Raw genomic sequence first — 12,850 nt, forward strand, 5'->3', positions numbered from 1 at the left:
CACCAATCACAAACACCAATCACATCCAGTTCATTTTGTCTGAAAGATACATTCATGTTTTGTACAGCATGAAACATACAAAAACTTCTTCAGAAAGTCTGAACGATGATACAGATCTTCATAACCCAAAGTTAAATATTTAGCATTTTGATTTTATTTTCTTTTGGCCGTATAAAAATATCGTGAAGGCCATTTATACCACAACAAATACAAACATCTGAGTGAATGATTTATGGTGCAGGAAGCCTTCAGCCTTCTTTCCCAAGCAGCTTTTGGTTCCCATTCTGCTGGCTTTCCAGAAGCCAAAAAGCCATTGATTAACTGACGATCAATTAGCTGAGTTTGCCTTTTTTTTCCCCCCCAGTGCAGCTAGTTAATACATAACAGCAGATCAGCTTAAATCAATGCAGAGGAAGATTCTAAGTTTGTATTCTCGCCTCTATTTGTCATCAGAACAGTAATGACAGATGACCAGTAAATATCCCACGTGTAATTGTGGTATAAACGGGTATTTTGAACTCAAACTGCTTTGGCAGCTTCACATAACAATAGTTAAATATATGACAAACCAACGCCATTCACGTTGCTATAAACTTAGTTTCTCATCCCTCTCAGGAAAAAATGGGGCAAATGATATTCTTCTTTACAATTTGACTGTGAAAAAAGTGTACTTCAATATAATGGATGAATTATTTTACATTTTAGATATTAAGTGCTGACTTTAAAATAAGCTTCCAGTTAGCTGGCATCTCAGCTAATAATCTCATCATATGAAAGTTAAAGCTTTAAATTTAATACAGATTTTGTTGTTGTTGTTGCAAATGGCTTAAAATGAAACTGAGATTAAAGCTACTTTATCACTCTTTTTCCATTTATCAGATCCAAAGATACTTGTAAGATTCATTTTTCACTGAGGAAAAACATTGATTTAGGCATCAAATCTAGAAATATAAGTAACAGGGCCACAGGCCACCTAGTATTATTTTGTAGTCTAAAAATAATTAAAACTATATTTTCCATTTGGCATTGTGGTTCATGTGTATTACTAAGTCGTAAGCCAGGATTTCACTTTGCCTGAATTCCTTTTCACTTAATATTTCATAGCTGATCTCTTTCAGATGTCCACAGAACACCGTATATTATATAATTATTCAATAGTTAAAAACTTTAGTGTAGAAATTTCCATTCCAGCTCTATGCTTTATATAGCTTATAACAAAAATTACTGGATAGACATTTTCAGGAAACCAATAAATTAAGGTTTTTAAATAGAGGACACAGAGTTATGTTGTTGCAGGGCAGTCAAAGAAGTGACTGATTTTGTTTTCTTACAGTATATTACACCGGACACCTTGCTTCTGACTTGGGTTTCTCCCTATACTGGAAAAAACATGAAAAACCGGGACCTATCTATGTCTTTAGAGTGAGCTCAGATACTGTATCAGACATCTGTTACAAATCTTATACCTACTTAAATAAGAGGCAACCCATACCAACTGGAACAACTTTGCACAAGCATGACAGAGGGTGACTGAGACCATCACAGAATTAAAGGAGTTGTGGGAAAGCATCATAGTGTTTGCCTCCCTTCCCACCCTCCCCAAACAATTAGAAAAATAAAAGGCAGACCTGTACGAAAATGGCTTGAAATCAACTATGAGGATTTAAAAAAATACTCGGTTAGCAAATAATGGAATTAAATCACATCTGACCGTAAGTTCGACTTAATTATCAGTGCTATTAAAGAGTTATGTTCTAATTGAGTAAGACAGCTATTCTCAATAAAAGGATAAAACAAAGTGTCAGCTTCTAATGACCTACTAGCATTTCATAGTAGGCTGCTAGTAAGTTACTAGTCATAAGGAATAAAGGAATGTGTCAGATTTTTCACGTAACTACAACACAGCAGCAAACAATGCTCATTCGTTAAGTTGGCAGAGGTGCTTTTGCTACTGAGCGTAGCACGCAGGTAATCGTATGAGGAAAGAGGGAATGGTATTTCCATGACCCCTTGCAGTAACATACTCCAAGCACCAAGGGCCGTTTTTAAAATCTGAACCCATTAAGATAAACACAACAGGACAAGACCACCCCCACAGAATCATGAGTGCCTTTCACTGGATGTACGCTGTAAGTCTCAAGGCACTTAAGGGGTTAAGACAATGCATGCACTAGCTCCCATCACATAATCTTAAGTCACATGAATCAGAATACACCAGTGTATGACACACAAGCTGTGTCAAAGAAATGCTGTTTATTTATTTTTTTAAAGTTTTTATTATTACTGTTTTCTTTTTTTTTTTTCTTTTTCCTTTTTTTTTCTTCTTTTTTTTTTTTTTTTTTTTTTTTTTTTTTAAACAAGATGCTGGTAAGTGGGCATTATGCAGCTACTGCTGGGTTAACACGGATGCCAGCTCTCCTCTAACAACCAGCTGGTCTCTAAGAAAGGTGTAGGACAAAGTGTGCTGCATCAGTAGGCAGTGTGTATCTATCTAGTATCAGCAATATTGCTAATGTTGTAAAAAACAAAACAGTGAGAGTCTGTACATAGTAAATAAACCTAGCACTGGAGAAAGACCATGGCTTAGTGTATTTTTTCATTTGTTTTTCCATTTTTAAGAGACATGGGTGTAAAACAGAGTGAAATAATTCCAAGCCTTGTTTGTAGCAATTCAACCAGAAGCGCAGTATATGGCACTACAATGAAATCTCGTAGATTACCCTGAACACAATTAGTTCTTTCAGTTTATGGTTTGTTCGGAGCAAAGCACGAAAATAAAGTCTTCAAACAGATGAAGATTAGAAGAGTTTCAGAGACTGATTTTGTTTCAATGTAAAGTGCAACAGTGCTGAAGTTTTCAAAGTCCTTTGTCAATTCTTTGCTGTACTTCACTATCATTTCCTGCAAGCAGTATTATGGCACAAAGAATGCTGCCAGTTCATTATTTAGAGGACAGGGTTCCTCAATTTATATCCTAGGTTTTTTTGCTCTTTATTTATGTGGTGATGCTTGTAAAGGTTTAATAAATCCTTCTTCATACACCTTCAGAATAGCTTCACATACAAATCTGTATTGACTCTGAAAAGAAAAGTAGATTCAATTAATTGAAAAGAAACAAATTTAAACCGTAGGTCATTTGAAAGTAGGAGAAGCTTCCAGTGTCTCCTATCCTATTTTCTTAACAGGCCAAGAACTGTGTTTCAAGTTTAGCTTAGGAAATATAGAACATGTGTATAAGAATATCTTGTTTCTCAGCAGAACAGTGGAATGAACAGCACTTAGAAATACATACCAGAAGTCATACCCACCTATCCTGTACTTACAGCATTCTTTTATTTAGTTATCTCCTGCCCTTCATTTCACTGCTGAAGTTTCAATGACACAAAGTTTCCATATACTTGAATTTACAAACTACAGCAAAGCACTTTTTCATGCTTGCACTGATTTTGGCATGTTAATGGCACCTCTCTCTCACAATGAGGAAATACACTGCTTCATGTTTTAGAAAGCCCATACCCAATTTCTGAACATTATATGATGTCTAACTGCAATATATTCAAGTCTAACACTGGCATGCATAGAAGACACCTTGTTTTAAACAAATAGTAGTTCCAACAAACAAACAAAACAATCCCAGTCATTAAGCACAGCAAAAAGCATTCCTGCCTTTCCATTTTCAATGCAGCAATTGTTGATTTCAGATCTTAAATGGGCACAGCAACAGATCTAACAATGCAATCACTATGTGCTGCACTGTTACATCTAAATTAAAATACTTAAAGTTAGACATATTCATGTAGAATACACATTTGCCTCCAGTGCTCACTAAATGAACCTTTCTGAACTCTCTTCATAGAGCACAGAGGAGAACCACGCATAGAGCCATCTCGTGGACACTGAGGAATATTTCAGAAAATGCAAAAATCAGGAAAAGGCAGCAGCAGAAGTTGCCTTGGATAACTCTTACTCCTCACCTCCCCTTCCTTACTAACAAAGGTCTCCTCTCAAAGTATGCCGTAGAGATGTACAAATTCATAATACAGCCATCACAAAAAGCCAAAGCCATCTTCTATTGTTCCTCATGTTTCCTCACTTTCCTGAATAATTGTTCTTTGTTTTTTTTTTTTTTTTTTTTTTTTTTTTTTTTTTTTTTTTTTTTTTTTTTAGTGGAATATGAATACTAGACAGTGCCATACTACAGATGACTGAGAAATGGAGGTTTACATATTTTCCTCTCAACCTGAATACACTCTAAGGAACACTGAAGGTTTCTTCAAATTTAGTTAGAGGAACAGCAACGGGCTGTTGAAATTACTGCAGTGACTAACTAGTTTCTGGTAACCATGGAAGAGATTTGACACTGAACCCAGTGCCTTTTTTCCTTCAGAATATTTTCCCTTTAAATAGTAAATACATTGAGTAAAACTTTACAACCAATGATTGAATTAAAAAAAACTAACTGGTCAAAAAAATGGAATAACTAGAACCCTAAGACTTCCTACGAAAGACAGCACAGCTGAGCATTTTGACTCTTTTAATGCACTTTTTAAAAATGTAAAGCAAACAGCTTTCTGAAATAAGCATCATCTGACTGATACAGGTTAAAAAAAAAAAAAAAATCTCTGTTCTAACTCCATTCTTAACCGGTTAGAATTCAGAAACAGAATGTTAAGGAAGCAGAGCAGTTATCTCAAAAAACAAACAAACATTATCAATGCAGGGGAAATTCTAGCATTTTCAAATGCATGAAGACTCTTCCTCAACACAGAATTGCAAGTATGGTACTCACAGGTGTTTGGATCATCATGGCTCTTTGATCTCTCATGGTTCGTACAATGTCTAATGGATAAACAGGCTGATTGCACTCAATGAGACACATTGCTGTCTCCATGGTGATAAGAACTCCTGTCCGTCCAATCCCAGCACTGTCAAAACAAGAGAACACCCTAATAAGAAGAAGTGTCTGGAATGTAGCTCACATCCAAGGGCTGTACAGTCCTTCCTCCTTAAGGATTCTCATGACTGATCTGTATGATCCCATACTATGAGTACAAAGGTTAGATGAGCCACCTGTCACAGGAAGCTTCCATCCTGCTTGAGAAGAGCAAAAATGAGGGTGGAACTGTCAGTACTGTGAAGAGGAACTTGAACCCAGCCATGAACAATTTACAAACATATTTATTCAGGTCCATATTTACAACTGAGTAGAAATCCTTAAAAACTGAATATTTAACCGTGAACATCAATGGTTTGTTTCAAATTCTAATTTTTCACATCCAAGAAATTTGTGCTGCAGTTTTTAAGTAGAAAGCCAATGTTCTCTCATACTTGAGTACAAGACCAAATCCATATTTTCAAACATCATCATTAACTCAGATTGTACGGCTATCATTTCATGCTTTTAAATAACTTAGTTTACATAAATTTCCTGTTTGAAGCTTAATTGTTATGATTTTGAAGCATAACTTCAAATTAAATCTGGCCAAGTTAGTACTTCAATCTTTGTCCAGAAGGTGGCATCAAAGCTACTGTGTGTTTCAATGATGTCATGAACATTCCATGACAAGATGTAAAGCTACCAGTTACATAAAATTCAGTGGCATTTTACATCTCCAGAACTTACACACATGAAATTCATATGTAGATTGTTACATTAAATCTGAGTTCACTTACATTTCATATGAGTAGCACTGAAGTAAATGTAATCTCAAATTACATTTAAATTCAATGTAACAAAAACTTCAGCTTTTTATTGCTTTACATTAGCTTGAAAACTATTTCATAAGAAAAGCAGACACATTAAATTTGGATAGAAATCTGAATAACTTTAATTCACAACAAAAGTGACATGTTTCAAAAAAAAAAAAAACCCCGTTATCCTAATGTATTCATTAACAACATGTAGCCTAAAACATCTGCAGACTTGAGGGTGTTATTTCATTGCATTTACTATCCATATTGTCTGCTATGGATTATTTGTACAGCTACTCCAGACCTTTGCAAGGTAGTTATCATAAGGAAAAGTTTCCTAAGCGTATTTCACCATCTCCTTGAATTTATTATGTAACCTATTAGCATAAGCATTTAAATTAAACAGACAAGACCTCCATACAGACTCATGAATGTAGATACTGCAACTTCTGCTTATGAAAAATGATTATGATTTTGATAAAAATCGCTTAATGTAAGAGTTGAGTTCTCCTGTCACCTGCAAAGCACATTATAGTTACACTTTTACTTGAAAAACAAAGCAAAGAAAAGCTATTTAACAATAAAAAATTTAAATTGTGTGATCTACTGAAGTTGAAAAGAAAAGGGAGAGGGTACCTGCAGTGAACAACAACAGGTTCTTCTCTGCCTGCCCGCTTCTTTCGCACGAGGCACACGAAGTCTAGGAAATCACTGGAATCATCAGGAACCCCGTGGTCAGGCCATGCTACGTACTGAATTTGGGTCAGCTGGCGGCTTTCCTCCTTCTATCAGAAACATAGGATTTATTCAAGGTTTGTTCAGGTTTCACAGAAAGACAGAAAAAAAAAATGGTACATTTACGTCAACTTGCACTTGAAAAAATGTAGCTTCTGGAAGCTATCAATCTCTGTAAGTGTTACTTACTACTCATCCTGGATTTTATAATTACGTTTTTTAATTAAAAACAAAAAGGGCAAGTAAAAAAAAAAGTCACTCCATCTAACAGTAAAACAGTTCAAGGGTACAAATGCTCTAAGCACAAGATGTGCAAGCAAGTAGCCAAATCTTCAGCATCCTTCTGTTAAATTAGTTTTACTATTGGTTCTATCAAATGACAGAACAGGGGTGCAGAGGGGAAAGACTGGACTTCCAAACCTTTGTTCAGACTGTGTGAGCACAATGGATTTATCTGCACCTCTAATTTTATCTAGCATACTCCACAAGATGCAAGAGGTTTTCCACTCTCTCCCACGTCCCCCTGCTCTAATGTCACCAACATTTATCACACACCTCTGCTTAGTGGAGGGGGCAGGATGCACAATCAGAGTGAAAGCAGCATTTCAAAGAATAGAAGCTACCATACACCAAATTACTCTTCAGCATGGAATCATTTGCAGAGATGCCACTATTGATAATAAATGAGCAATTGTCTCAACAGCACCCAGGAAAAAAAAAGAAAAAAAACTGAAAACTGAATAAAAGGCAGTTCTATAAATCTGGAATCTCATCTGGAAACCCAAGCAGTGAGAAATGAGTACCTGAACTAAATTCCAGAAAAAGATTTCTGAACATTTCTGAGACCAAAATGATAGCTGGTGAAGTTCTGGAAGCTATACATCCCCTGAAACTAACGCTATGCCTCTTCTGTCTAGAAAGTCCTGGTTTACATCTCAATGCTAATATCAATTAATGAATCTCAGCAGGATTTATCTTCCATATATTTTTACGCAGTGTCTAAGCTGGAGAATTATTAAGAACTATTTACCACTATAAAGGCTGATTTTCAGCAGTGATACTGAAATACTGCTAGTATCTCATGCTTTGAAAACATGAAGGGAATAGCACATTTCTTGACTTCTTTAATTACTTTTTATTTGGTCAGGCCATGTAAGACACGAGTAATAGTCTTCATGATAAATGATTTAATCACATTATTTAATCTGACTCGGTACCAATTAATACCATTACGGAAATCAAATCCTTGTAATATTTTGCTAATAAAAGGTTTGTTATTATATAGCAGAACTCATTCACAGTAAGTACATGGCAGTAAGATTCGTTTTCTAAAGGTTGTTAGAAATAACGAGTTCTATTTATGCATACATGACATTAAGATGTAAAATGTCTGATTAGATAGTTTCATCTAGTCTGTGAGGATTTCATAGGTTTTTACTTAAAAATACACATTATGTCTTTACCTCCAGATTAGTCAATGTCATTTCTCGAAAGACGTAAGCAGGATTTCCTTCTTCTGAATGGCAGGTAATCTGGAAATTGCCATACGATGAGCTTCCTGATGGCTCTGGCCAGTATTGATGGCATTTAACCTAAAACCAACATATGTCTGGGTTTCAATTCAGATTATTTTCATTCCTGCTAATTCCTTATGCCATTGCTCAGTAAAAAATATTTCAACAATTCTGTTACTACTATTGATTTACTTACCAAACAGACTACACTATTCAACTATTGCATATAAAATAAGTTATTGTGGAGATCTCCTGCTTCTCTTTAAAAGGACACATGAACCAGCTATTGACCTTAGTGTAATTGTGGATGAATGCCTTTCCCTTTCATCACAACTTTTTTTTTTATGTATCAATAACTTATTTAATCTTAACTCTTGAGGGACACAGATGCTGCTTTATAAATATTTCTGACCTCTGGAAACCTCATACAATCTCACAATCTTCTCAAAACACATTTATATGGGAAAAGAACATGTGGAAAAAAAAAAGAGCAAGCAACAAAAATGTTGCTGCAGGAATTAGGGGGGTGCAGATGGAACTTCAAAGATATTTTAAAAAACCTTTAAACATGAATTAGAAGTTCAAAACCTCAGATTTTTAGATAAATCGCTTAACTGCTGAACTCAAGAGGTCATTTCAGCTCAAGTGTACTTTTGTTTTTCCAACCCACCTGGCGATTCTTTAAGAGCAGCCAGATTTGCAGACTTCCTGCTCCACTGAGACACCCCGGCATGCAGTGGGATAGTGATGTCAGAAGCCTCATGATCAGCTTTAGAGCAGGGAGTCTGCCTATGGGTATAAGACAGATAAGTCCTTTTATTTCATTATTTAGCAGCTCTCTGAAGAGCTCCACAAATGCCATTATTAAGGGGGTGGGAGAACCTCAGAGAACTGCTAGTGCAAGTCTGTTCTTAGCAGATCTGCAAAGAAAATTCAAACTAAAAGGGCACTTGTACTGAAATTCCCTCTAATTATGTTCATTTCGGAACAGGCAGCACCATGCTAACACCGAGTCGTTGAAAAATGGCTCAAAAACACTGCAATTCTTATCCAATTACTTTAATTGCATTTAGAGGCCTTATCTCCCAGCAAATACATGGCTATTAATAAGTTAGAATATATACCGACAGCTAAACTACAGTCTGAGCTGATCAGAACACCCATCACCTTCCATAAATCCACCTTCAAAAGCAATGCTATACTATGAGAAACTCCACTAAACTATTACTCTAGCCTGTCAATTTCTGTCCACACACAACTATTCAGTGCTACTGGGAATGCACCAGGCTATAAACCTGGTAGCTCTGGAATTATGCTCTGTGAATCACTATATTTTATTGTTTTGCTCATCTCTAAGAGACAAAGCTGTATAACAAATGCGACTACAAAGAGAAAGCTATAGCTTTAAAAACAAAATAAAAACACCTTAAGGTTTTTTACAGAACCATTTGTAATTATTTCTAGTAATCTGTAACTCTCCATTTCCACTTTTTTTTTTTTTTAATGAAAAAGACTTAAAGGACAATGATTCCTTTGTGCAAGTAAACAGATGTTCAACTCTTCTCAATGTATGAATTTTATTTCTATTTCAATCTTACTAAGGATTCCCTTAAGCACAGCCATTCAGACGTGCTCTCAACAGTACAGAGCTCCATTGGGCTGCATTAAAATTCATCTCTACATATGAAAGAATTAATTACAAAAACTGATGACATTTCATAGTTTCCTCATTCAAAGATGAGAGAAAAAGACTATTTTAACAACAGAGTCAAAGCAGTAAGTAAAAAACATTTTAAGAAATACTTGGACTTCAGTATATCTCAGCACCAAACAAAGTTTTCATTAAGCTACTTTAACAATATCAAAAGGTTTAAAATGTAAGAATAATAATCACAACACTATTAAGAATGCACTGCACTTATGAAAAGTTTGTAATATTACCTTCCACTTATGTTTTAGAGAGCAATCATCAACAGATTTTTATTATGCAAGAGGTATTTAAGAGAATCTTTTACTTACCCTGCCCCGTTCAACTTGAGTTGTTAACATTACAACCATAGATGAGCCTTGTTCCCAAGTCATCTGCCAAAAATCAGGACAAGTGTTTGGCAACGGACCTTGACAGGCAATGTACTGGTTTATTATTGTGGAAGAAGGGATTTCCATCTAAGAGAAGATAAAATGATTGTTTTAATTCTTGCATTTGCCATGAGAATGAATATCTGTCAGGCATCGGTGTTCAGTGACTAATACATTAAAAGAAGTATCACTACATGAAATATATTTATTTTAAGTTAGTCATTTTAAAGAGTATCAACTGGAAGTGTTTCACACTCAAAATTAGTGCGAGGAACCACACACGTTTGGGAGCGTGCAAGTAAATTCACTGACAGTTAGTGGTTGAAAATTAAAAGGTAAGGAAATGTCATTCTTTGACTTTCTGATACTAGTTTTTAAACAGTGATTTTGGAATTTAACATCGGTGGTGGGTTTTTTTTTTTTTTTTTTTTTCCTTACACAAGGGAAAGCAAAGTAGGAAGAAGAAAGTACTTTTTTGTTGCTACTGACAATAAGAAATAAATAAGCAAATGTTAATATGTGTTTCTAGATTAGACTTTTCTGGTGTTGACCACTGCAGCCACATTGGCAATCCATTAAGAACTCTGATACTCTGATAGACAGCTACTTTTTCCGAAGGTTTTTTTGCATGTTTATTTTCATTTAGAAAGTATCTGCCACCAAGCATTAGTAAATAAGTAAACCTACAGTACATTTCTAACCATCTGATTACTGGCTTATTATTCTAGCCTGAGCTAGATTTACAGCAAATTTATTTCATTAAAATTCTCCATTGAAAAGTTGAAAATTACTTTATGCCAGAAGCAATTTTTAGAAGCATTACTCACATTTATATAATTTGCATTGATGTAGTCTTCATTACTTTTTAAAATAACCCGTGTAGCATCATCTGAAAAAAATTTGTAGAAAAACGTTACTTATTTACTAACTGCAGTAAAATACTCTTAGAGCACAAAGACTCAAATACTTACAAGGCGAAATGTCTCTGTATCTATTTTTGGAAATGTTTTGAGGTAATCTGGCACAAGACATTGTCATTCCAGGCTTTTTCCTATACAGTTGCTGAAGTCAAAAAAAAAAAAAGAAAAAGAAAAAAGACGAGATCATAAGAGATGCAAAATACCTGCCAGTATGTGCCTTGAAATACTTTTTAGAACATAAATTATTGAACAAAGACAGCTTTAAGAAACGTGGAAGCATTTTTCAAAACAAAGCGCTATGAATTATTCTATGGGATCATTTCACCAAATCCGTACATCTCTTGACTCAAAGCTACACACTGAAGCCATTTATAGAACACTGTTTTGCAAAACTGTAACTTCCACTGGAGGAGCTTCCTGTCTAAGCCTATGCAGTGTAATATACGAGGCATGTATAATGCAAAATGGATTCCAGGTGTAAGAAGTACATGTTACCAAAGGCCTTATTAATACACATTGTAATACATAACTTCAGGTCTCTGATAAGGAATTCATGCTGCAGTGTTTTATAAACCTAATTCTTCCTGCTTTTAGTCATATGACCTCATGTATTAAAGAAGATGGAATATTATCAAAGCTCAAGCTCATGTTAAAGAAAAACTACAAGTATCAGTGCCTTGCCTTAGGAAACCACAGAAAGGGCACTGCTCTTTTCAAGTATGTCAAAGAATTAACTATTTATGAAGACTTCTGTTACACATATGATTAAGGCTGTGTTTTCCATTGGTCATTTTATATTTGCTCATTGAAATTGTCCATTAAATGTCAAAAGTTCAGCTGTCGCAGCTTCTACATTGGCTTTGGAAAGAATGAAGGTCTGAGCACAGAACAGGATTTTTGGTATGCATTCTTCAGTCTTCATCCCTATAGAAGTATTACACAAGCATAGGTCCCTGACAATCATAAAAAGATGCAAGCAATCAATAAAGATATTAAAAGTGAAACAATTTTTAAGTGTATTTGGATCAGTTATTCTATGCTGTAACTCTTCTGTGTTTCCCTACAAGGCTTGACTTTTTAATTTTTTTTTTCTCTGAAAGCGTTAAATCAAATTTTCCTAAAAGATGCTGGCTATACTGAAATTTGACTGACATTTTCTTTGTTTAAAATGATTACTTATCCCAAAAGACTTGGAACTTGCACACAGCTAGCTTCACGTAATGCAGTACTCACATCAAATTGAGCTAAAACAGTTCCAGTGATAAGCCCCTCTGCTAGCTGAATCATGGATTCTCTCAGAGCATTATCATCTTGATGGACACCATCAAGTGGAGATTTCTCAGGGATGTATTGGAAGTCAGGTTCGCTTTCCAGCTTCTCTTCCACAACATCATAGACAGCTGTAACAAATAAAGTTATGGAGATTTTAGATAGATGTGTTGAAATAAAATTATAATACAATTAAATTAGGTCATTTAATTAAATCATCCAAATAGACATATTCCTCTTGTAGAAAAAACTGCATTTATTAACACAGTGATTTTAAGCCCCATTAGCACAGGCAAACAGGCTTTACTGACTACTACTACCCAGGACATGACTATTGTGACTTAATTGTCATTTTAAGTATAAGTAGTTCATTGACTGTTGAAGTTTTGATCAAACCTCCTGTCACCTGCAAACTTATCTGATGCATTCCTTAATCCCAGATCCACACATTACACCTCTATAGTCACTACAGTTGTATTTATATTTTTTCAGTTTGAACAATTTATTCTTTTAGGCTTCTGTAAACAGGGCAAGACACATAGATCATCACCAGAAAAAATGGCACTGCTACAGGCCATAATAACACCATCAGTGTTACACTCTTGTTTGGTCTATAAACAAATTGAAAAACAATATGAATCA

The 12,850-nt window shown here is 35.0% G+C and overlaps 1 protein-coding gene across 1 annotated transcript in view; it reads right to left on the reverse strand.

Annotated features, from left to right (window-relative positions):
• Positions 1–2,991: 2,991 nt before the first annotated feature.
• Positions 2,992–12,850, reverse strand: part of PTPN4 (protein tyrosine phosphatase non-receptor type 4) — a gene marked incomplete at its 3' end in the record, with an annotated part of 59,682 nt that continues 49,823 nt past the window's right edge. Inside the window, exons 19-26 of the mRNA XM_079539139.1 lie at positions 12,173–12,339; positions 10,991–11,081; positions 10,847–10,908; positions 9,960–10,106; positions 7,890–8,018; positions 6,328–6,476; positions 4,790–4,925; positions 2,992–3,078 (exon numbers count right to left, since the gene is read on the reverse strand). Of these exons, the coding sequence (XP_079395265.1) occupies positions 2,992–3,078; positions 4,790–4,925; positions 6,328–6,476; positions 7,890–8,018; positions 9,960–10,106; positions 10,847–10,908; positions 10,991–11,081; positions 12,173–12,339 (968 nt within the window). The remainder of the gene's footprint in view (positions 3,079–4,789; positions 4,926–6,327; positions 6,477–7,889; positions 8,019–9,959; positions 10,107–10,846; positions 10,909–10,990; positions 11,082–12,172; positions 12,340–12,850) is intronic.

Source organism: Tetrao urogallus (genome assembly GCF_951394365.1).
Source record: "Tetrao urogallus genome assembly, chromosome: 8".
Taxonomy (NCBI): Eukaryota; Metazoa; Chordata; class Aves; order Galliformes; family Phasianidae; genus Tetrao; species Tetrao urogallus.